The 26076-nt window shown below is 42.6% G+C and overlaps 1 protein-coding gene across 10 annotated transcripts in view; it reads left to right on the forward strand.

Annotated features, from left to right (window-relative positions):
* Nucleotides 1-25746, forward strand: part of XIAP (X-linked inhibitor of apoptosis) — a 40081-nt gene extending 14335 nt beyond the window's left edge. For 3 of the 10 annotated variants that reach the window (XM_083159330.1, XM_083159328.1, XM_083159325.1), the window contains exons 2-7: nucleotides 7564-8445; nucleotides 11310-11409; nucleotides 12373-12451; nucleotides 14925-14979; nucleotides 19888-20076; nucleotides 24646-25746. In XM_083159330.1, the coding sequence (XP_083015456.1) occupies nucleotides 7587-8445; nucleotides 11310-11409; nucleotides 12373-12451; nucleotides 14925-14979; nucleotides 19888-20076; nucleotides 24646-24839 (1476 nt within the window). In that variant the 5' untranslated portion in view covers nucleotides 7564-7586 and the 3' untranslated portion in view covers nucleotides 24840-25746. The other 7 variants (XM_083159329.1, XM_083159324.1, XM_083159331.1 and 4 more) reach the window with 7 other exon arrangements.
* The last annotated feature ends 330 nt before the right edge of the window (nucleotides 25747-26076 follow it).

The raw sequence follows: 26076 nt of genomic DNA on the forward strand, positions 1-26076 counted from the left end.
ATCCCCTTTTGATATTTCTGACGTGTTCATAAAGTCTTGTGCTCAATGATCTTGTGGTCCTATCTATGTATTCTAGGTTGCAGGGGCATTTCTACAGGTAAATGACCCCTGTGGAGTTGCATGTGATGTGTTACCTAAATTGGAACGTCCTGTTCACCGTAGTGGAGTGCCAGGAGGTCTGTATCTCAGTACTTATATTGTTCATGCTTTTGCATCCTGAACATCTCCCACAGTGGAAGAATCCCTTACTGTTGGTCAGGGTGCTTTGTATGGTGGAGGTGGGTTTTATATGTTTTTTTGTTAGTTTTTGTTTTAAATCTGGGGTTTTCCTGAACACTAGTCTGGGTTTGTCTTGGATGTGTGTTTTCAGGTCTGGATCTTGCTGCAGTATGTGCCAGTGTCTGTTGAGAATCTTTTTGATGGTGTGGGCTGATTGATTATACTGGGTAGTGAAGATGGTTTTGTCATTGTCTGTGTTTTTGTCTCTTGTGATTAGTGTATCTTTCCGTTCTGTACTAAGGATATCTTGTTGTGCTGCTTCCTCTTTGAGAAACACTTACCATAGCATATCTGGGATTCACCATTAGAGCTAGAGCGCTGTCTCTTCACTATTTAACTTCTGTAACTGAGTCTGGACATACTCGACCAAGCCGCCGGCAGATGGGTTGAGCGCCATTATCCTAAATACATTCTCAGTATCAGCTATTGACTGACCCTTATGGTGTGTACACACAGTCAATGGCCGTGCTATTCAATCCTGATGCGAACCGATCAAATCGCACAGCAAGCCAGAAGACAGGCAAGCAATTTTGACCATATATTACAGATCTGTACTTTAGTTGCCTAACCTCCTTCATTCTGCAGGAGACTCCATGAAATAGCAGCAATCTCCCTCTCTCCCTCATTAGTCTACCAATCTCACTCATTTCTCCTAGCCCACATTACACTGTTACATTTTTGGGGAAAAAAGGAATGAGATAGATACATTTTACATTGAATCATCAGCGCCATTTCCCAGCACTTTACCAAGTATAGTAAGTATACCAGTATTACCAAGTAATAGCTCTTACTAACTGCTTTGGGGCTCATCTACATTTGTATATAAGTACGTTTAAAAGATTCCTCTCAGATGTAGCAGTGCACACCCGCGCTTCTAGGTGCCACATTCACAATCTCTTTTCACAATCTCTCCATATATGGAACTAGACATGCCCTTTGGGTGGAGCATGACACGCCCCCTCAGTGGGGCACTGTGCAAAATTCTATTATTATTTATTATTTACCAAATACAATCTCCCTGAAACTCATTTTCAAAAGTAGGCAAGTATGATCTGTACTAAATAGTCAATGCAGCCCTTGCAGCCCTATCTGGCTTATGGTGTACACACTTGTACAATGTGCATGAGATTTTGACTATATAGTCAAAATCTCATCTGGATCTCATGCAGATCGCACAGGTTTTAACCCTTGCGATCCAAATGCACGCTCCCGTATCGCAGCCAGAAAGTCTTGGCTGCATAGCCTATATAGTGCAGATGTGCACTATATAGTCTAAATTGTATGCAGATAGTCTAAATTGTATATATTGTATTCAGATAGTCTAAATTGTAATAGTCATGATTGTACACACCATTAGATTTGTTGTGTGCATCGGGATCGCAATGCGATCCCGATGCGATTTTGACTAGTCAAAATGATATGCTTAATTGTGCCATGTGTACACACCACTATCGTCCCAGTCTGACACTTCCCCTTTAATGTCCTATAAGTTATATAATACTACTCTATGACGACAAATTCCTATGACTCTTGAGCACACCCCTTATGTACAAGAGAATCGATCTTTATGTATGCACATTTAGCCCTAGCACATCATCCCCACAGCACATGTTTCTACCTGTGCCACAGCACGTATTTTACAAGAAAACGACATGTACTGGTCCAGCTGGTTTGGATGCAGACAACACTGCTGCCTGCTACAGCCATTACTGACACCACTGCTGCCCGCCCACACCGCTTTCTAGTGTAAGAAAGTTCACGCAACAACCCATTATTCCCTGCTCAGTAAGGCGAGTCTTTGACAACACACACGTGGGTCTGGGCGGGTGAATGACGCGTCACGATTACTGTGCAGTGTCACGGGCCCTCCCTCCCTGTTGGTGGGTGCTACTACTGTCACGATGTGTCTGAAGGTGAGTGGAGAAAATGGCAGCCCCCGTATACACGCACAGCGGTGAGAGGCCGTGTAGGAGTTGGGGCACTGTAGTAATAAGGGGTGGGCTAGTATAGTATGGAGAGATGAGACCGACGTGTGTAACGCAGTACAGCCAGTCAGGCTCCAGGACAGTCCGACTCCTCAGTGACAGTGTCAGCGTAAGATGGGCGTGTGACCGGCCTGTGCCCGAGTCTGCTCTATGCATCGGGATGAGAACGCAGAATATGACTTGTCCCCCTTGCATTGGGGCTGTTGCTGGCAGTGCACAGCTGTAACAGGGCTTGGGGCTGCTGCAGTGTGTTGTGTCCTAATAATGGCACAGTGCTGCTGATGGGTGTCCCACATGTAAGCACTGCAGCCATGATGATACCGGTAGCGTCCTCTGTCAACTGTGTGTTGTGATCTGCTGTCTGGGCTGCATCCGATTTCGTTTCTTCCCTTTTTTGATTAGTGTTTCAGCTAGTATCAACTTTCTCTGCAGACAGTAAAGCCCAACACCTCCAGTATTTTGCCTACTCTTTCAAGTAATATTTCTCTAGTTTTCAATAGTTTGAACTAGTTCGGAGCTGAAAATTGTTGATGTACTTCTAGATTATGTGCTGTAAGGATACACACCACTTCTCATCCTTCCACCGTTGTGTTATTGTAATGTCCACTCGCTTATGTTTTGTCTTGCGCTGTATCAGTGGTACAGGAACATAATGCATCAAAGCTTGGAGAGAGATACAGGGGGTAACCATGGCCAGGATTCCAACTGTCAGAACGTTCCGACAGTCGGAATCTTGGCCGTGGTTCGTCAGGAAACGTGCGTAAATTTGACAATCCACGTCCGTTTCTGACAAAACAGAGCCAACTTGTTTTAAAGTCGAATCTGTTTTGTCGAAATCTGCCTTCAATGTTGTCGGAAATGGCAGCATTGAATAGGCGGCGGGCGTTATTTACCCTGTCGGAAATATCGCTCGACATTGAATATCCCCTACATATAGGGTGGATATATGTGTGACTACATATGTATCTCTACCGGTTATCCCCAGCTCAGAGCCAGCAGCAGGGACAGCGCTGTCCCTGCTGTGGGCATAGGGCATCATCGCGCCTGCAGCTGCCGAAGTCTATAGCTGCAGGCAGCGGACTGGTCAGCGATGCTGATCATTCATAAATTAGGCAGGAGGCATGCGCGCACTATGAAATATTGTAGCTGCGCTATGCCTCCTGCACCGCACGCTAGACACCAGCTCGGCGGGTGTCATAGATCAGGAGAAGCGCTATCCCCTGCCATAAGGCACGGGGATAGCACATATTCCCCTGAGGCCACTCCCAGAAAATGATGCATCCCACCCCGCAACGTGTCATTGCCGCCCCCCTGTCGGAACTTAAACTGCGATCGTCAGGCTTGAGCATAGGTCCAAACATCACAATCCGTGGGTTTTGGACAATTGTGTAAGGGTCTCAATCAGGCCCCTTGCCAGGAATATGGTTATTTGTAGTGTGCAGACGCCCAGTGCTTTTCTTTATAAGACTCTTAAGAATAAAAGTTACCCTCAGTAAAATAAGTACAAATTTCCACAAATGTATAAGCCAGTGGTTCCCAAACTGTGTGCTGTGGCAACTAGGGCTGTCTCACCGTACTTGCAGGGGTGCCCTGGGTTTATGGTCTAGGACCAATTCAAATTATGGTCAATGTAGTAGGCAAAACAGTACTAAAGGCTTTCCATCATAAAATATGAATAGTTGCACACACCACATAACTGAACCTAAGGATGACATATAAACAAAATGTACTTCATGTAAATTTTTTCCCCTGAGTTTATATATCAGAAACTTTTTCCCTAGGCATGCTGTGAAGCAAATTCTGATACTCTAGGATGCTGTGATACACAAAGGTTTGGGAACCACTGCTATAAGTAACATTTTGGAAATTAAAGATAAATGAGACGTCCATATTGGTGGTGGCATTTTTTCTCTCTACAGTAGTCTTCTTGGAGATGATGTAGCGTTGGGCTCGTTTTGGCAAAAATGTAGGTGTAAACAGTGGCTGAACAAATGCCAAAATATGTTGCAGAGCTGGACAAATCTCAATATGGGTTTCGTTGCCCAATGGCAAGATTGTAGAACAGTATTAGAAACCTGTTTGGCTAAGAGCAAAGTATTGGATGTTGTTAAAAGGTATTACTTGGCTGATTTTGAAGTTTAAAAACAAAATGGTCGACTAGTCAGAAAGTGTTTTCCAGCAAATTAAAGCTTTTACTGTGTTTCATGTTTTTATACATTAATGTAAGTGTAAAATATTGGAAAAATTATTTTGATTTTCCATCTGTAAAATAAAAAAAAATAGTGTCCCATTAATCCCACATACCTGTCCTACATCATAACATCCATTTTTCATTTACTTTTTTTTTTAGAAAATCACCTTGAAAAAAAAAAAGACTATACTATTTTTAAACTTTCATATGATTTTTTATTTAGTTGGAGTTTCAGAGGTTCTGCACAGCTTGCTGACATTGTTACCTTAGAATGAGGACTTAAATGTGCCCAAACATATGTAAGAAAATATAAATGTTACTTTTGCTTTAATAATTATGCAGGAGCAGTGGCGTAACTCCCGGAGGCAATGGAGGCTTTTGCCGCCGGGCGTTAGCCACCGGGGGGGGGGGGCACAGAGAGCAGGCACTAGCAGAAAAACCCGGGCCCCCACCCCCACTCTGAAAGGGTGTCCTGCGGCTGCCACTCGCCGCGGATCAGATCTTTATTACAGATCCGATCCGCGCAGCTGCCCTCCCTTCTGATGTGAGCTGACAGCTAAACTACATCAGGACGACGGTATCTGCCCTGTGCGGCACAGATAGTCTAGACTAGTGACACTGCTGTGCTTAACGACGGCTCAGCATCCAATGATCATTAAAACTTCAGCCTGCAGCACCCTGATTGGCTGGTGCGCAGGCTGTCCCGAGGAAGGAAGCTGTGGTGTCACTAGGGAGAGTGGACCGTCCCACACTGCTGTCTCTGCCGGTTAGGAACGGAGCACCGCAGGGTTGGAAGTGGGGCTGGACCATCCTTCTATGGTGCTGCTGAAGCAAGCAGCATTGCCGGTCACCCATTCTAACAGTTATTATGGAACACCAGCGGTGCGCTGCTGCACTGGCTGCCCCGGCTCCCTGCACCTCACTGACCCCCGCTGCCTACACCTTACTGACCCCCGCTGCCTGCGCCTCACTGACCCCCGCTGCCTGCGCCTCACTGACCCCCGCTGCCTGCGCCTCACTGAACCCCGCTGCCTACACCTCACTGACCCCCGCTGCCTGCACCTCACTGACCCCCGCTGCCTGCACCTCACTGACCCCCGCAGCCTGCACCTCACTGACCCCCGCTGCCTGCACCTTACTGAACCCCGCTGCCTGCACCTTACTGAACCCCGCTGCCTGCACCTTACTGACCCCCGCTGCCTGCACCTCACTGACCCCCGCTGCCTGCACCTCACTGACCCCCGCTGCCTGCACCTCACTGACCCCCGCTGCCTGCACCTCACTGACCCCCGCTGCCTGCACCTCACTGACCCCCGCTGCCTGCACCTCACTGACCCCCGCTGCCTGCACCTCACTGACCCCCGCTGCCTGCACCTTACTGACCCCCGCTGCCTGCACCTTACTGACCCCCGCTGCCTGCACCTCACTGACCCCCGCTGCCTGCACCTCACTGACCCCCGCAGCCTGCACCTCAATGTCCCCGGCTCCCTGCACCTCACTGACCCCCGCTGCCTGCACCTCACTGACCCCTGCTGCCTGCACATCACTGACCCCCGCTGCCTGCATTCCTCTGACCTCGGATCCGGATCACTGCACCTCACTTTCCCTGGCTCCAGCTTCCTGCACCCAGCTTCCTCGAAGAACCTTCTATACCAAAGGTAAATAGGGAGCAGAGAGGCAAATATTATATAAGGGCTGGCTGGGGGGGATTACATGCTGAAAGGTATGTGACTTATGCTGTGCATGAAACATATTAGGAGAGGGGCAGCGTGTTGATGTGCATAAAATAGGGGTGAGGGGGTGATGGATATAAAAAATAGAAAGGGCTTGAGCAATAATGAGATAAAAATATATAAGGGGGAGTAACAAAGTTATTTAAAAAAAGGGAAGGGGGATACGTAGTGGCGCCATTAGGCTGGTGCGGCCAGCGGGTGTCACTATATAGGTGTGTGTTTTTATTTATTTTTATTTATTCGGGCATCTTGCACGAACTTACGCCACTGTGCAGGAGCCTTAAATTCAATTCCAAAAAATTAATTTATATGTAGCATGTGCCTCTTTTCTACGGAGTCCCTCAGTTGAATGGCTCCTGTAGACTACAATGTAAAATACAGATGTAAATGCAACCTAAATATACTAATTAATTAAAGTTAAAAAAAAGTATTTTCATTGTCAAATGATCTGTTTTCCTGCAGATTGAACCTTAAAGTATATTTTAAAAAAGCTATGAAAACAAATAATGGGAGTTTTTGATTGATTGCCTTGCATTGTTTTTCCTTGTACTAGTTTTATTTTTCTTTGATAACCTGTATATCCTACTGTATACCTTGAGGTTTCACTTTAAACTAAATTGTGACCTCATAATCATCTGCCGGCCCTACACACTATAAAATTTACTTTTCAATCTGTCGGGTTGTAATTTGTTCCCAGACATTGCAGATTTTCATTATAATAAACCATTTGCTCCCAAAAGATGGAAAATGGACAAAAACTCATTTGCATAAATTGATTTAACCAATTTGTCTGAATGACCATTTTTGTCCATTTTCCATGTTTGGGAGCAAACAGTCACTTGTCATTTGCTACCAGAAATGACCAGATTTTCATTCCAACCAGTCAGATTGGAAACATAATCTTATAGTGTGTATCCAGCTCGAGATTAATAATTCTTATTTAACCCACGTTTTCCTTTTGGTGGATGCTGGGACTATAGGTATGGTTTTATTCACCCTAAACATCAACCTAGATATGTAAAATACATCTTTGTTTGCTCAAGGTCTTAGGGGTAAAGTTTCTAAAGCTGAAAATGAAGAATGGCAACCAATCAGATTATTTCAATCATTTATCTATTGCATCCTAGAAAAATGATAGAATCTGCTTTTCTGCTATGTGCAACATCACCTATTTTTATTCTTAGAATCTTTAGTAATTTTACCTTTAGTGTCTCAAACATACATGGGTTTTATTGGAAGCTATTTCAATGACTTGTCATTGTTTTTAAGTTAAACAGCAAAGTTTTTAATTATATTACTTTGTTACAATTCAGATGATTTGTATGACTTTTTAAATATTACATATTGTTCTTTTTCCTTTTGTTATTCTGTGTAGATAAACTGACATTTGAAGAGGACATGACATGTAATTGTGCGAAAGCACCAGATGCAGCTTATGACACAGAGGTGGACATGGACTACTCAGAGGAGTCAAATCGAATTGCATCATTTATTAATTTCCCAAGTAGCTCTCCTGTCTCTGCTCTTACCTTGGCTCGTGCTGGCTTCTACTACACCGGAATCAAAGATCTTGTAGAGTGCTTCAGCTGTAAAGCTATGGTTGAAGGCTGGCAACATGGAGACACCGCAATTGGAAAGCATCGAAAAATCTCCCCAAACTGCAGATTCATTAACGCATTTAATTTGGGAAGCGATTGTGTACAAACCCAAGCACCTATGAGCCAGAATTCAAATCCCCACCCAGTAAATAATTGTGCAACAAATGATTTTAAATCCAGTTCTGAAATTCAGGCTGATTTTTTGTTAAGGACAGGAAGAGTTGTTGATCAATCAGAACCAAAATACCCTAGATTTATTAATATGTGCAGTGAGGAAGCACGACTAAGGACCTTTACCAATTGGCCATGTTATGTTCGCTTAACTCCAGAGCAGTTGGCAAGTGCAGGCCTTTTTTACACAGGCATCGGTGACCAAGTTAAGTGTTTTTGTTGTGGAGGAAAACTGATGAACTGGGAACCCAGCGATGATGCATGGACAGAACACCGCAAACATTTTCCTGACTGTTTCTTTGTGTTGGGTCGAGAGGTTGGGAATGTGACTTACGAATCCAATCATTTGCCCAGCAATACACGAAGACGTTCAGAAGTTCCTGAACATCCTGCTATGAGTCAGTACATGGCACGACTGGAGAGCTTTGCTAACTGTCCATATGCACTGAATAAGGAGGCGCTTGCTAGAGCTGGATTTTATAGTACTGGTGAGAACATCATTTGTATACCTATTGTAAAGAAGAAGAAAAATCACTTCACATGGCATCAAGGCTCTGTCCAGTTGTATATGTGGTGATGGTTATTGAGATACTGCATCTGACGATGTGCAGGTGCTGGCCACCTCCTAGCGTATTCATTGTCTATTCCTAACATGTCTGGTCTTTGAGATTTTTCAGTGTTCTTCTATCTTAGGGGTATTCAATTATGAGTCTGAATGTCTGGACGTTCCCGACAGTCGGATTCACAACCGTTTTCGACCCAGTCCAACTGTAACCTCGACAGCTGGTTTTTAATGTTCCGACAATTCAGATTTGACTCAGAAACATAAAACCAATCTGAAAGCCTTCAATGCTGTCGGAAGCAGCAGCATTAAATAGTCAAGTGCTGCTATTTCTGCCTGTGGAAATAGCGGCACAGATTGAATACCCTCTTTAGATTTGTAACTGAAGATCCCAAAGAGACAGCAGTCATAGTGCTAGTTCAGGGAAGAGGATTTGATTATCTTAGCTGATCAAAGAGTGCACTTGGGTTGATTTTGGATAGTGACCTGGTGAATTACTGGCTGGTATTGGTTATTTTGTGAAAGTGGAGTTGCCTCTAGTCTATCCATTACTGGTTTTGCCTGAAAAACCCAAATGCTTATCAGAAACATTGATTTATGATGGGAAACAAGTTTTCTATGACTAAAGGCTATTAAACAGAAGGTATGCCAATGACTTATGCATTTACAGCTGCTGCTGTTTAAGACATTCCTAAGTTTTGAGAGTGAGTATTAAAGAACTCCATCAAGTACTGTAATGCGGGGAGAACACTAGGCCAACGGATTGGCCGCCCGGCCAATCTGCTGACCTATCTTCCGATCAGTAAGTGCATACACATTTACTGATCGTTGGCATATAATGTTTTGTGCATGACATTGTTTGCAGACATATTAGCAGTACACACCTGTCAGCTCACCCACAATATATTGTCTATTCAATTAAATGGCCGATATATATTGGCTGTTGTGTACCCAGTTTTAGTGTGGTTTTGATATTAAGGGGGGAATTAAATAGGATGAGAGATTCAGAAAGTGAGAGATTTGGTAAGACATCTCCAGTTTTTAAAGCCAGTTTGAGTTTGCAGTGTAAATGATTGCTGCTTTAAAAAAACTGGAGATTTCTTACAAAATCTCTCACTTTCTGAATCGCTCATCCTATTAAATTTCATCTTAAATTGTTACATTTAATCTGGTAGTTTTAGGTACCTGTGGTATGCTGTTTTCTCATTCCACCAGGTATGTAAAAAGTTCTTAAGATGGTGTCCTAATTAAAACTGGTTAACCATTTGAGTGCCACGTGAATTTGGGAACATAGGTGTAAAAATTGCTATGCAAACCTTTTTATTTATCATAATGGCCTGTAATGTTTACCTCATATAGGAAATATGATCTTTTTTTACTTGAATTTCTATAACAAATGGGAGTAATGCTGGCATTTTTTAGCAGATATTTTGAACATCTCACAGATGTTGGCACTCAAATGGTTAAACAAGGGCATGAGCAGTGAAATGATACACACAAATTGGAAGGGATTGAGTTGCTGTCTGTGGGTGAACAATCCATATATTTAAAGCAATAAAAGCAGTAATACTTCAGTACTAAAGAGTATATTAGTGTGGTGCACGCAATTCAGCCAGGCACTTCTCTTGCTGATGGGTCTGTCCTAGTGCATTCCCAAGGCAGTGGAGTATCCATAACAACGGTGCTATTCTTTTTTTTATTGCACTTTTTTGATCTACAGCAGCTAAATAGCAATGGAGCAGTAGCATCCAGATAGCTAATATAGTCAATAGTGCTGCCTAACTTTTATTTTCGCATTGGATTTAATATAGTTCTTATACACGGGTGGATCAATAAGTACCTGTGTTTAAAGACCGGTGGCAATGCTGAGGAACTTGGTATTACTATCATGTACTACATCTTTCAAACAACGCCATAACAAATTTCAGATTGATTCGTATGTTAGGTTTTTTTTTTTCACCACGACAATGCACCAGCTCCCTCATCTGGATTTTTGTGACCAAATTGCATGAATTTGCATATGTTTGTGCACAAGTTGATTGATAGGAAGCTGGTTTTTACCGGTGGTAGTGGATGGTTTTTCTGGGAGGGTCAGGGAAAATGCAGGTGAGCCCATGCGTTTTAAGGGAAGGCGTGTGACATACGCTCCAGCCCTAATTCAACTGCCCCTATCGCAGCCGCTGAGTAAATGCCCATAGGCACTGGTTGACTTTGAGCTGAAAGCAGCTCAATTTTGTCGTTTGATCTGCTTTTACTGTAGCTCAAAAGATTCCCAGTGTGTATGGGCCAGCAGTGAGTGCTGATGCATGCTCCCGCATAATCGCTGGCGGCCTCATCTGGTTTTACCAGCAGATAGCGACGGGGTGGATGGCTTTCCATAGCGTCCTGCTATGGAAAGTCATACACCCCGGGATTTTTTTATTATTATTATTTTTCCCGTCATTGCTGTCCATACACGCTGTGTAAATTGCCCAGTGTGTATGGACCTTAAGTCTGAGCTACGCACAGATTATACACACTTGTCAATGGATTTGCAGCTAATTAGTTTGTAATTTTTTTTTTAAACAAGAATTCATGTTCCCTTGTACAAATGTCTGTACATTGCAGTGGAATGGGCTAAATTACCACCTCAGTTATTTATCCTCCATTATTGTCAAGATGTATGACCTATAATATAGTACACATTACACTTTCTGGCAGACTTATGCGGAAACAAAAGATACAAAGGTTGTTGTAAAATCTATGTCCATATATTCATAGAGATAGTAATATCCTCTCTCTGCACTGTAGGTGAACAGGATGCAACAAGATGTTTTCATTGTGGTGGGGAATTAAAAGACTGGAAAATAACGGATGATCCATGGGAATTACATGCCAGGTGGTATCCAGGGTAAGGACACCATAGCTGATGTGTGTGTGATCATTTGATAAGCCATCCTGGCTTATTTAGCTAAGCACTTTCTGAGGCCTTTATCATACCACGGTCTTGATGGGAGCATGGAAAGCTAGAAACTCTCGGGTATTAATGCTTTTCTGCCATCACAGATGCACTAATACACATGAGGTGTCAGTCACAACAAAGTTCTGGAGTACAGAACATACATGATCTGTTTTTACTTTTACATGTCAGGGGTCACAGTGATACCTATAGAATGCGGGTTGGGAGAAATTGTTTTTGTAAGTATATATTTCTCTGTAATTAAGTTTCCTAATGACCAGGCAAATATTATTTGACAATATTGTAACTATACAGCAGACCAGGCCTAGTCCAGGTACCCCAGCACACAATTCCTGTTTCCAAGGGTTTTATGGGCCATTGGGCCTGATTCAGAGATAGTGCTACAGCGATAGTTAGTGAACATTTCCAATGGTTTCAGGACTGTGTATGTGCAGGATGTGTACTGCACATGTGCAACCTTTATCTACGAGTCCGCTCACAGATTCCTGAAGACGTGGCATTGTGCCAGGGCAGCTTTTCTGGAAATGGGGACGTGAAACCCCCGTATTCCGAGAGGGACGAGGACTGGGTCTGCATGGCAGCACACAGATTTCTTATAGCCTCACAAGCTGCTGGGAACTGGCCTGGCTGACCATCAACTTGGCCAAACAAGCCCCTATATAACTACTCCTTTGCAACAAAACTATTAATTCTGAGTATTTAGCGAACTATTAGCAAATTACGACAGAAAATTAAAAGTAAAAACACTATCTGTGTGGTAGAGCATCCAAGTCATCTGTGCATCTGGGCACTAAAAAGATTGGTGTATGAGGACACCTCTGTACAGCACTGTACTATATACCTACAATGTTTTTCTTTTTGCTGATGATGGTATTTTTGTATTTGTTACCACAGATGCAAATTTCTAGTTGATGAAAAAGGGCAACACTTTGTCAATAATATACAGTTATCTAGACCTCTGCCAAACAGACCGGTAAGTTTTCTTGTGTTTTTTTTTTTTAGACTTTTAATTAAAATTCTTACCCAACAAGTCAGTCTGTTCTGTACATCCACCGTGTACTTTTAGGAGGAATCATTACCACACCCCAGTACACAACATGGTAATACCATTTATACAAACATTCCATTGGTAAACCATCAACTACAAACATTTACCTGAGAAGTACAAAGGTCTCACTGCTTTCCATAATATAACGTGTGAGCCTGTCAAGCAGCTTAGGAGCGAACTGCAAATTGTCATATTCAGCTGGGATAGATTAGAATTTTATTTGCTATGGAAATAGTTAAACTATGTGGGAATAATATGGCAAGGTTATGACACTGTTTTGTGACCTGAAATGACAGTAGTTGTTTTTGCCTGAGGTTTATTTAACATTTATAAGTCATGATTGTATATCTTCAAGAGCTGAGAAGCTAGATGACGGGTGTCCATTTTTGGCTATTAAAACATGCATCTTTAAATAATCAACCTTGCGCATTCAAAAATACTCTTGAGAAATCGGTCAGCATAGGAGCATGATCTGAGCAGGTGAAAGGGGGATTGTGACCATAATTTAAAAGTCAAATAGTGATGGTGCCCATAGACGGTCCGTTCCCGGACCGTCCGTTCTGTACTATGAGATGCGCGCTCCCGCACATCTCATCGTACGGTACAAAAAGTATGTGCTGCACATACTTTTTGTACTAGGTACACATCGCATCGGATCACAGTGCATGCACAAGGCATGCACTAGGGATGCGATGAGATGCGATGCGTGCTAATTAAGTGCCGAACGGATCCGTTAAACGGACCGTGTATGGGCACCTTAACTAAGCTTGACCATTTCAGTTGAACAATATGACGAATAAATTAAGGGGATAAGTAGATTTTTGTATTGCTGGTTCAATAAATACTTTAAGAATAATACAGGTGGTGTTATTCTAGAAATCAACTGAGGTCTTTGTAGTCTTAATTTTACTGAGAATAGGCAACATGAAAGGATTTATAGATTTATTTATTTATTTCTAGAACTGGGTTTAAACTAATTTGCTATAAGTTCTTCCTATCTAATTGTTGATGGTGCAGAGCCTAGTTTAGAAAATAATCGTCCCTTTCTATGGGCATATATCTTTACTTGTGTGTACATATGATAATATTTTGGAAAAAAGTAGATTCCTGAAGCGATATTTGGTCACCCTTTAGACATGCCTTGTTTTAACTTGTGGGGGTCAGTGGAAAAGTCGTACATGCCCTATCTACATGGATCTTTACTGCCATCAAGTAGTTTCCAATATCGTGCATCTACTCCACTAACGTCTATCATAGTAGCATGCACCCAGCAGCAAAAAACTATTCCCTTGTATTAAATTTCACGATCTATATGTTGAAAAGTAAAAAAAGTTATGTACCACATTTGCCACTTAGTCCCTAAATGAATAAAAAAAGAAGTGTGATGTTTGTGTACTGGAACATGAAAGGGTCCACCAGACATCTTAACCAAGAAAAAGATGGGGTCCCTTTACTTGCTGATTGAGCAAGGGAGGAGTCCCCTAGGGGCACAAGGTGTGACCTGCTTTGCTCTGGAGCAGCTGCAATAAGATCAGGTATGTCAAACCTGAAAATAGATACACAGAAAAAGAAAACCAAATTTTGCAGTGCTGGTAAAAATAAAACCAATATACTAGTTGTGTCTCCTCATCCTTACATACAACTGTTTTGAAGATTTTTTAATGTTGGATTGACTAATTAGCCATCAGGTGCAATGTATGAACCAGTTTGCATAGGGGTATAAATATCAGGCCAGTTGCCAGCCTCCCAACATCCATTATACCTTTGAGAAAGCTTGTTTCGAGCGAAACGCGTTAGGTGGACCCCAGAAGCAGAAGCGGACTACTGGCTCCAGCAAACTTTTGCCATTTCCAACTGCCCGAACCAGCCTGAAACCACCTGTTCCATCAAGTGGCAAGCCCCACTCCTTGCATAAAGGATTTTCCATTCAAAAGGGACTTTGGACGTATAAAGGGAAATTCGCATTCCATCAGGATCCATTCTCCTCCTAATTGAGCAAGGTGGACGGTAACTATAACCCATTCTGTTTACAGAGGCTGTCCTATCACAAATTTCCAGGCATTATAGGAACGGACAGTATATTTAGCCATATCCAAGTTCTGCTATCTGCACCAATGCATTTTAACCAGTTTATGTATTATATGTGTGGCCATTGTGTTATTCTTTTTAAAATAATATATAATTTTACCATAAAATTGTGAAGTCAATCCAACTAGTATATTGGTTTTATTTTACCAGCGCTGCAAAATTTGGTTTTCTTTTTCTAGACATCATAACCAAACCTGGTCACTCCTCAAAAACTTTAAAAAAAAAAGTTTAAATACAGAAGGCCACAAAACATGGTCAGTTTTTCTGTGACTGAACAGTACTTATTGTACGCTTTCCAATTTTTCCTTAGGCAAGTGCTGGCAACCAGATACCACCTGCTCCAACACCAGCTGTTTTACCCACAGGTAAGTGTAACCTTATTAAGCTGAATGTTATCTGTGCATGCCAATATCAATGGTTCGTTCATTCAGGCGAAATATGTTTAGCAAACATGGCCGGTGCTAAACCTGGTGAAATAGCAATTATTCTATAAGCTTGTTTTATAGCTATCAAACTGTAACATAGTATCATTCTCTGCTTAGCGAAAACAGTTTGAAGTCTGCCACATTGGGGGAAATTCACTAAGATGGGAGATCTATTTCACATGGAATGTTGTTATGGGCAACCAATCAGAATCTACTTCTTATTCATTTAGCACCTTTTTAGAAGATACTAGATAGCATCTGATTGGTTGCCCATAGCAACATGACATGTGTATTAGAACTCCAATCTTAGTAAATTTCCCCCATTGTGTGTAGCTTTCTATTTCAATAAAATGTGCCTGCAGTACAGCCACCTTGTCGTACTTGCATACCATGGGGCCCTTATCAACCATTATAGCTATTTAAACAACTTTGCATATTATGAGTTGCGCTCAAGCTAATCCGCTCCCAACTGTCTTTTTTTTTGTGTGTGTGCGATATCTGATGAATTGTTGCAACCGATCGCATGAAAAGTGTCACATCACTTGTCTTTTTACTGCGATTGCCACGCGAGGCATGATCCCGTGTGCATTGTAGATCTCTCAGGCTGCCACAAGGATTTTCCGATCCCACAGCCAGGATATTGTATACGGTCCAGGCGCCCTTTAGGTGTCTTTAGGAGCTGATTGGCTGGGGCATCATTTTACCTAGTTAAAACTTGTTGATAAATGAGCCCCTATGGATGAGCTTTATCAAAGCATGTCAAGAGATAAAAGCGGAGAAAGTCGCAGTACCAAGCCATCCGCTTCTAGCTGGCCTTTAACAGTCTGTTTGAGAAATGACAGGAGCTGACTGGTTGCTACTTCATCTCTCTCCAACCTTTCATAAATTTCCCTCTATGTATGCTGATGGGGCAAGCAGTCTCTGGGGCCTGATTGTAGCAACTAATATGTTGGAGCAGGCAGTGCGCTGTCTCCATTAACCAGACTTAGTTTTATTAATTCCTCATTGCAATCCAGTTATGCTGGAAAATGACAAGAATCCTCAGTTTTGACTGTAGTAACTTTTGTGCAACTTTGAAATATCTTATGGTATATAGTTGCTGTGCAAGGTGTCTGGGCATTTTAAATTTACCAGCACATAGCTGAAGTTCCTATTTACTCTACTCTATACCCCAGTAGCTACCTGAGAACTTGCGCTTTTTTGCTGTGCATCCACATCTGAGAGCTTGTTTTCAGCATCACCTTCTAATTTGCATGTTCATTTTTTTGTTTTATTTTACTTCATACCATTAAGATTCTTCAGCTGCAGCTGGGGAATGTCTGGGACAGGAAGCCCAATCACTGCTGCCACAGGTACTGCCCAAAACCTCCAGCCGTAGGAGCGACTATGCTCCCCCTGGTGTGTCTGACCTACTCGCTTTGGCATCCACTTTGGTGACAACAGACGACTTGACTTGGACTGCCAACTCTTCTAGACCACAGTGCTTATAGACCAGTGCTTGGCTAGTCTGTCCTGACGAGGATTCCACTAGGAAGCCAGGAGTGGATGATCTAGTATAAGTGCTGTAAGACAAACACTATGGGAAGGCAAGGAATCCACACACTTCTCTGTTGAAATGAGAACAAAAAAACCTGATCAGAGATTTCAGGTATCCTGTTGATTGACAGTACATCTATACTCTTCTTAGCCTATTTATGGTGGGATTCCAAGCCTAAATTGAATGCTCACATAGATTAGCAGTGTTAGGTCACCAATCTGATTCTGAACTCCTCCATACAGGATAGCGCAATAAGAAATTTAGGGGATCGTGGATATTAAACATGTGTAAGCTTCCCTATCCTGGTGGGAATAGTGGAATTGTGACTTTTTAACATGCCTAATATACTGATGCCCCGATGGGTTGCTGATCATTCTTGCCCACTGATTGGTGTATCCGGTTTGTGGAACGGCAGTGCTAGAGGGTCAGGGAAATGGAGGATTGCCCTCGCTGGTGTATGGGCCCATTAAAAATGTTATTCTCTTCATGCTTTGGGTTGCCCTTTTCTCACTGCTCCCTGACTGGACTTTTCTGGTGTGTTTCTATTCCCTTTTGGGAACTTCATAATGGAGCTTTCTATTCACTTTTGGGAACTTTGTAATTGTCACAGTGTTCTGATTATTGATGTGCCGACATTGCACCCATAGATGTTCACTAAAATGTTATAGTTCTGACTTACCTGTTTCGGTGGATCTAGCGGATCCAGCTCCCATTTAGTGCCTAACACCTAACCCCCCGCTGATGAGTCTTAACCCTGACATTCTGTTCCATGCAGTATGGCAATATTCTGCAAAGCGCGCAGGGATATGGTTAAGCTGAGGCAAAGGAGATATTGACATTAAAGATGCCGACACAATGACTGCACAGCTTCTTTGGATCACTACCTGCTGCTTACCGATTTGTAACACCCTCTTTTGGAACCAGTGGATTTGGCGGAGTAAAAGTTCTATGTTACAATTCTTGTGGATATCTACTCAGCCAGATGAAGAGTGCTGTCATCGTTCTCTAGATATTGTTAATGAATTGAGAATTTACGTCCATAGGACCAAGGACCGATGAACCGGTAACTCACTGTTTGAAAACTGGTGAATAGTAAATGACGTGGATTATTTCAGTAATTCACCAGGCTCACATTGTTGCATCATTGCTGTCCCTGAAATTGTAAGGTTACATTTCACTTATTTGGTGAGATCCTCCTGCTACTGTATGTGCAGCTTTGGCCTCTGCTGAGTAGTTAAGATGGACGGCTATGTGGGCTTAGTACAGAGGTGTGTGTCGCAAATGATTAGCATACAGTATATTCCCTTGGGGACAAAGTTGGGTTCATATTCAATCTTCCAGTATCCCTGAATAAAATGGGAATAAAATGTGCTTAAAATAAATTCTCTTCATTTTCTTGTACATCAAGCCAATAATGGTGGCACGAGAGATTTTGTACAGGTGCCAAGTGCACTGCTATCGAGTGCGGATGGCCTTGTGCTCTCATTGGGCCATATTCAATGAGAAAAATTTGCTGTGTTTTATGGCGAGTTTGTGCTATTTTCGCGTTGGAAGGAGCATTTTGCTCTCCAAAAGTGAACCACCCTATTCAATGTGATATTTTCGCCGTCTTTCTAAGTGATTTTCACCGTGTCTCTCCGTGTAGCAATTCTCCATCTTTTCATGGAGAACTGGAATGTGAACTTTTAAACTAAAAGGTTTTTTTTTTTTGGTGTAAAAAAATCAGGATTTTTTTTCTGTGAAGGGGCATGTTATTTTTATTCATGTGCTTATAGCACATGAATATATATTTAATAAAAAAAAAAATAGATAGAGATAGACGGTGGTATGGCACTCGTAGCCAATAATAAATTGAAGAAGGAGCCAAGTAGATAACGTTTCAATTTTTATCAATTTTCATCAAAATTTTATAAAAATTGATAAAAATTGAAACGTTGTTATCTACTTGGCTCCTTCTTCAATTTATTATTGGCTACGAGTGCCATACCACCATCTCTCTACATTTGCCTTCCTGTATAGGCACCGGCCGCAGTTACTTTGTTACGGGGAGTTTTTTTTTTTTTTTTTTTTATTACACAGAGCAGCCAGCAGGGGGCCGGAGCTATTCACTGCACCCGATCATTACATATGCACAATCGGGTGCAGTGAATACTGGGTCCCCCGCTGGCTATAGGGGGGGGGGGGGGCAGATTGTGCTGCCTGGGTCCTGGGGAGCCCTCCTCCCCTCCACATATGTTCTGGGGCAGCCAGGGAGACTTTAATCTCCCTGGTTGCCACCGGCTCCCTGCCGCGGGCGCTCGTCCGCTGCAGGGGTTAAGACTCGCCGTGAGTGGCGGCGAGTCTTAACCACATTGAATAGTGGGAGCAGGAGTGGCAGCGAGCCCTCCGGAACAGGGCGAGTGCATGGCGAGAGAAAAAATCTCTCGCCATGCACGGAGAATATTTCTCATTGAATACTGCCCATTGTTTGGCGGTGAATTTGCTTTCCGCTTCTTCAATGTGATTTATCTTGAATGTGGTGCCAGGAATCAATGAAGCGGTTAATTTCACCTCACCTGTTTTTGGAGGTGCTCTCTCTCTCTTCTGTGCCCATTTTCCTAGCACATACGTAATTGATCCTGTTATTGGATATACCTGCTGTTGTTTCATATATATTTCTGCAGTTAATGCATCTGATGTTCATTTGTTATACATTGTTCACATTTCTAATCTTGCTTAGATATATTTCTAATGATTTAAAATGTAGCAATTGCATGGAAACACTGTTTCAGTCATTTAGGATACTGAATTGCTGTGAACAATGATTTTTATTGGCTCACTCATTTCTGTGTATTTAAATGTGTTAAAAATGTTTTCACATGCCAGTGGGCATCTACCCTTATGGCAACCTGAATCTCAATGTTATTTAAAAAAAAAAAAAAAGACCTAGCTGAAATCCATTTGAAGTTTTGAATTCTTTCTTTCTTTTTGTTTTATGATCACAAAGTGATTTAGTAGACACTGCAAAATGAGTGTATATAATTTAGTATTTTGATTTTAGGAAACGCATTCCTTTGAATTCTTCAGTTGTTAAAATATGGCCTTGAGGTGGAATAAGAGCAGCCAAATGAATCCAGTGGCCCAGACTGTTGCTCACCAAGGTCCATGTCTGCTCCAGCTTCTGATTCCGTCCGAACAGCAGTGCCATATGCTTCAGTCACACAGAGGATATTTTATGTTCCCGAGCCTAAATAAAGTCACACACAATTCTTTTTTTCTTTCTTCTCTATGACCTTATGAGGCGGTTAACAGAAATGCATCTTTTTTTCTAGACAGTGAATTAACAAAGAACCCTTTGGTGATTAATGCACAGCAAATGGGATTTCATCTGGAAGAAATTAAGAAACTCATGTTAAAGAGGATAAAAAACACAGGAGTAAATTACACATCAATGGAGGTTTTGGTTTCTGATTTATTAAAATCTCAGCCTGAAAATGAGAATGCAAAGCAAAGAGAGATCGGTAAGAGCACTATGGGTATTAGAAATCAAATTGGGATTTTTTTTTTACAAAATTATATACAAAAGTGCACCAGTGGCAAACGCAGGATTTTCAGAAGGGGGTTTCCAGAGGGGCGAAGCAAAGCACAGAGATGGACACTTAGGTGCCCCAGTATACGCCGGGTCAGTTAAAGTATTATAGATAGACCAAATGTATATAAATAATAATAATAATAACATTTTCTGGAGGGAGGACAGTTTGCTTGACTGCAGATATCTCCAGTTGCCGGAAAAAAATTTCTTAGATTTTAATGGAACTAAAAACAAGAAAATCCCACCTACCAAATGGTATTGGGGACTAGGGATCAGAGTTCAGGAGGCAGAGCAATCTGCCAACGAGAATATAAAACGACATACCAGGTGTGTGGAGCTGGAGCAGTAACCAGCTGCTGGAAGGCTGATATCTCTGGTTGTGGGAACAGTAGAGACAAGCTACTAGTGTCCATCAAAGGGGGAGAGTCCCAGATTTTGGAATATACCCTCAGAAAACCTGAAATATCTGACTGGGAAGAACAATTAACATGCTTGGATGGGGACCACTGCTTTGAAGTCAGATATCTCCGGTTCCCAAGGGCCGATTTTTAAAATTCTTGTACCTATGGAAAGAGGGGACCCTCAGCTTTCACCCTAGGGCCCTTAGACTCCTGGGGGGGTTTCTGGGTACTCAGAAACCCCCCCCCCCCCCCTGCGTGCGCTACTGTGCACTTTGCATGCAGTATGTTTTGACTATAGGTACATGCATGAGCTAAATATAGAGAATATATGAGACCTTAAAAGCCAGCATATTCCTTGGTTGACATATTATCAAGCAGTAATGTGCAGCAGCGTCCCTGCAAAGTGGGATTTGCTGCATGCTAGTATGTGAGCTTAGTGCATTGGCATCGGAACAATGATTCTAGTACCTGCTCTGTTTGTATTGTGCTGTGCAGGCTGTGAGTACAGATGGACTGCAGGGCGGTTAATTTTGTGGTAAACATCGGAAGCCCTAATTTTGGTACTTGGTGCAATCTTTACACACTAGAGCAGGGGTGTCAAACTCAAATTCATCAGGGGCCGCATCAGCAGTTTGGTCACCCTCAAAGGGCCAGTTGTATCTGTAGGACTATGTGTCCACTCTTTATTATCCTAAATTATTGTCACTGCATTCAATTATTGTATACTCAGCAGTAGCATTTCCCTTCTGCTATTGCTGTGAACTGCAGTGCATTAGGGCAAATGCTGCCTGCACAGGGGGGCAGCACTCAGTCTTAGGGCATATGTCCTGCTTATTATCATGGGACACAGCAATTAATGATGGGCTGCAATGTGCCAGTGCACACACACATAGGAAGAGAGTTTGACACTTACCCGCTCTGATGCGTCCACTCCAGTCTGAGCTGCTCCACCACCAAGGACACAGCTGCGCTCTCACACCGGAGCATTTCCCCCTCCCTCCTGTGAGGAGCGCTCCTCGCACTATCTATCCAGGAGTGGGGGGCAGCGTGCTCCCGGTCACTGTGCAGTGCACACTCAGCAGTAAGTGACCTGGAGTGCGCAGCAGCAGCACCATTCACCACGACGGACCTGCTCTTTCCTCTCTCTGGCTCCTATACAGCAGGTGGGAGCGGAGGAGGGGTTGACGACCGGCGGCACTGCGCTAGAGAGCAGACGTTCTCTGGCTTGTAGGCTGCCGCGCATGCGCTGAAGAGGCGGCTTTCTTGTTTAAAAAAAAAAATCGAGAATAAAAGGTGAAGGCTGGCGGCGGCTGCGCGGGCCACATGAAGAGGTCTGGCGGCCGGATTTGGCCCGCGGGCCTTGTGTTTGACACCCCTGCACTAGAGCATGGCTTACTGCAGTGATAATTGAAGGACTAAAGATGTAGTTGGTAATATAACTAAACCTTGTTTTATTTACATCATACGTCCTTCTGCCTAGAGCCACCTTTCTAAACCTCTCATTGATGTCTTTCTCATTGCATTATAAAAGGAAAAAAGATTTTTGATAAATTTGACAGTGTTCTATCCACTTTTGCTTCCATCTTGTCCAAATATGTTATAATGGGCCTGATTTACATGTGGTTGGTATCAAGAAATCAGCTGTGCAATAACGTACAGCTGAAATGAAAATGCAGCTAGAGGCTTCTGTAGGAAATAGATGCCTCCTACCAGCATCTGTGATACAAGTGCTGCATCCTAAGATGCAGCATCGCATCACCATTGCATCACCATCTGTAGCGTTGGTCATTGCCCTTGTCCAGTCTGTGTAAGCTGAAGCTTATTTGAACCAGCTGTTAGAGCCCCTCTGCCAGAGTCTGCATTTCCTGGGCTTATCATGCCTACAAAACAGGGGTGATGCTCCCCCATTTTGTAGAATAGTAATTTTCATTGCCCATGTTCCACCCTTAGATGAGGGCCAGCAAAAGCTGGTGTTTCCCTATATAATCCTATTGGTTGCTTTTCCACTTCTGTGCCCTAGAGGGATCCACCCTCTGCAGTTGCCGTGTGGACTCCCATGACCTAAATCTATGATACAATTATGTGTGCTGTGCTTGTGCTGTGAATTCATGAAGATAGTTTATTTCTGGTTGCAAACTGCAGTTACTCAATGGTGACTGACAGGATGGTTGTGCACCTTTCTATGGTTACACTTATAAAAGTTCTGAGTCATACAGCTGGAATTTAGGGATAATTAGATATAGGCATTTTGTACATTCTGTTGCTCATGTTCCAGTATATGTGACTCCTCAGCTCAGCATTGTAAGTGAATTAGGGTAATAAGGTATGAGACATACATGATTTATTGTTCTTTGCCACTACAGTTTTAACTTCTATAAGGCAATGGTGCAACTACTTTGCATCTGTTTTATCCCAGGGAGTCTGTATTATACAATTGATAGCATACTATGGGGGGTATATACAATTTTTTTTAGCCCAATCAAACTATCCAATTATAGCCCGTTTTTGTGTACAGTAATTGACCCATTATGAGGCAATAGCACAAGGGGTCCAGGGGCTGCTTATAGGGGATTCTGCTTTGTGTACCCAATAAGTGCTGGCTTGTGTTTTTGCGCTCTGCAGTGAATCTTTTCACTGAAAATCTGATTCACCCTATTCAACGATCACTGTTTGCCAAAAGCGACCAGTGAATGCCGGCCAGTTCTCCGTTTCATGCTAGCTGCAATTCGCTGGTGTATTTCAATGGGGTTTTCACTGTGATTCGCCGAGAGTGTATTCAATGGTAGGATGGAGAACTGCTTTCACCAAGATTTTTGCCGTGATTCACTGTTTTGCAATCGACATCTTTTTTAAGGTGAACTGGAATGTGTTCTTTTAAAATGATTTTTTGGTGACAAAAAATCAGTCATTTTATTATGTGAAGGGGCATGCTATTTGGACTCATGTACTTGCAGCACATGAATATATATTTACATTTTTTTTATTTTACAGATGACGTCACAGGGGGCGGGGAGCCACTCATTAATATTCATTGCACTGGGTCCCGCTCATTACATATGCACGAGCGGGACCAGCGCAGCGCTCCCTCCACCTCCCCGCCTGCCCTGTCACCTCGGGGCGGCAGCTTCTGCTGCCTGTGTCCCCGCAAGCCCTCATTCTCCCCCTTTCTGCTGTGTGCAGTGTCCGGCGCAGGCAGGGAGGCTTCCATCTCCCTGCCTTCTGCCGCACACCCCCCCCCCCCCCCCGGCTCCCTGTGCCATTTGCCGTGGGGGTACAAATTCGCAGCGAGCCCCTGATGCGTTGAATAGGGGGAGAGGGAGGACTGCCAGCAAATCCTCCAGCCCAGAGAATGCCGGTGAATGTGAAGCGAATCCTAAACAGGATTCGTTGCACATTGTGAAACTTTTTATTGAATACTACCTAATGTCTATCCTTCCACAGCCTTTTAAAATTGTATGTTTTTTTGTTTTTTTATAATACATATTGGGGATTTACTAAACCTTCTCAAGAGGGTAAGTTGAAATGTTGCACATAAAAACCAATCAGATTGTCCTTTTATAGACTGTATTAGATGAATAATATCTAGGTTACATTTAGTTGCTATGTGCAACTTCTGCACTTGTCATTTTAGAAGGTTTGGTGAATCTCCCCAAAGCCTTTGTAATACTATGTAGTATTTTTCCTATGTTGCGCTGTTTGCAATGTGATTCCTTGTGGTGAAGAAGCCAAACTTGGGGTAAGCACAAACTGTGGTCTGAAAACACTACATTACATGTTCAGTGGAGAGATACCGCAGGTCTTTTCTTCCTGCTTTGATTAGATGATATAACGGTCATGGTCCATCGTGGATCTTCATGTTTATTAGATCCTGGATTTTATATTGTCTGGACTTCCTCTCATGTGTGATTCTTATTATGCTAGTTTACTCTTATCTGCACTTGAACCTTGCTGTAACAATGCACATTTCTCCATTGTGAGATGAATAAAGGAATTCTATTCTATTTATGGCAGACCTGGCCATAGTCACTTTGTAGTAAAGAACATATAAATGATGAGTATATTGTGCCTATAATAAATGGAACTATTGTGTTTTGCAGAGAACAGCATAGAAGAGAAACTGAGAAAACTGGAAGAGGAAAAAATCTGCAAAGTTTGCATGGACAAAGCCGTGTCTATGGTGTTTATTCCATGTGGCCACTTAGTGGCTTGCACTGACTGTGCTGAGCTTCTTGATAAATGCCCCATATGTTGTACTATTATACACAGACGGCAAAAAATCTTCATGTCTTAAAGGACTGCTGTCACAAACATGAATATAAAATGTAATCTTATCTGGCATGATTTACAAATTCCACTTCTACATTACAGTAGCTACAGGATTCCTCTTCTGTCCTGTCTCACTGACATGTGCTGGGCTAAGCTTAATGTTATCGGGGACAATACCCCAACAGATCAGCTATCCATTCCCTCTATAGGGGTGGTGAGACACGCGGCTCACTGAGGCAGACCAGTAGACTTTGGATCACCTTAGATTTTTTTTTTTTTTGTGATTTGTCTTTTAATCCAGTTTCGCGTATTGTTTGCTGCAGTTAATTGTTACAATAATTTTTATACAAAATTACTGGAAATACTAATGTTTAAGATTTCTATCCAAAATGTCTGTCTCCTCACTAGCCATAAAGAACCAGCGCAATTAGTCTTGTGAATATGTGTATAGATTATTTACCTTGTGTATCCTACATGTTATTTATAAAATGCTAAATGTAATGCATCAGTTACAGCTGGTATCCATATTATTTTCCTTGAAGAATTATCAGACTTACAGGGGTATTCAATCCCGGGTCACGATTGTCGATCTGTCCCGACAGCCGTAACCCTGGCCCGATTTAATGTCCCGCCTGCCAATCGGCGAAAAGGCGGCGTGTCCGTGTAAACAGCCATGGATTGTCGATAACGACAAAAAGGGGCTGACTGCTTTTAAAGTTGGCCCTTTCTGTCGATCTGTCTATTCAATGCTGTCAGGAAAGACTACCTTGAAAGGGCGGTTGCCGCTATTTCCACTGTCACAAATAGCAGCCGGGATTGAATACCCCTCTAAATGCATTACTCAGACATTTTTTAAATCCCTGCTTTCCGTAAGCCCATACATACATACGTCCGTCTGTCCGTCCATTAAACAGAAATGCTTGGTGTCAACAGCATTGGAAAATTCTATTTTTTTTCTCCTTGCATTCCACATTTTGGTGCACTCTTTGGGGCATTTCAAATAACAGCAGTGGCTGTATGTTGTCTGGAGGCCAGTATCTGGCGGCCACCAACATGGCGAAATGTATTCAGTCTTAACAAGATAAAGTACCAGTCATCCTGTAACATGACAGTTAGGGGCTGCTTGGCTGGTTCTTTATCACACTCCACTTTAGCACTTGTTAAGGTTTAATACATTTGACACATTCTTCTTTACACCTGTGGAAGTGTGCTGCAAAATGTTCAATGTTAGCTACTGTAATTATAGGAGTTGTACACTAAAA

Source organism: Crinia signifera, chromosome 9 (genome assembly GCF_055691185.1).
Source record: "Crinia signifera chromosome 9, ASM5569118v1, whole genome shotgun sequence".
Classification (NCBI taxonomy): domain Eukaryota; kingdom Metazoa; phylum Chordata; class Amphibia; order Anura; family Myobatrachidae; genus Crinia; species Crinia signifera.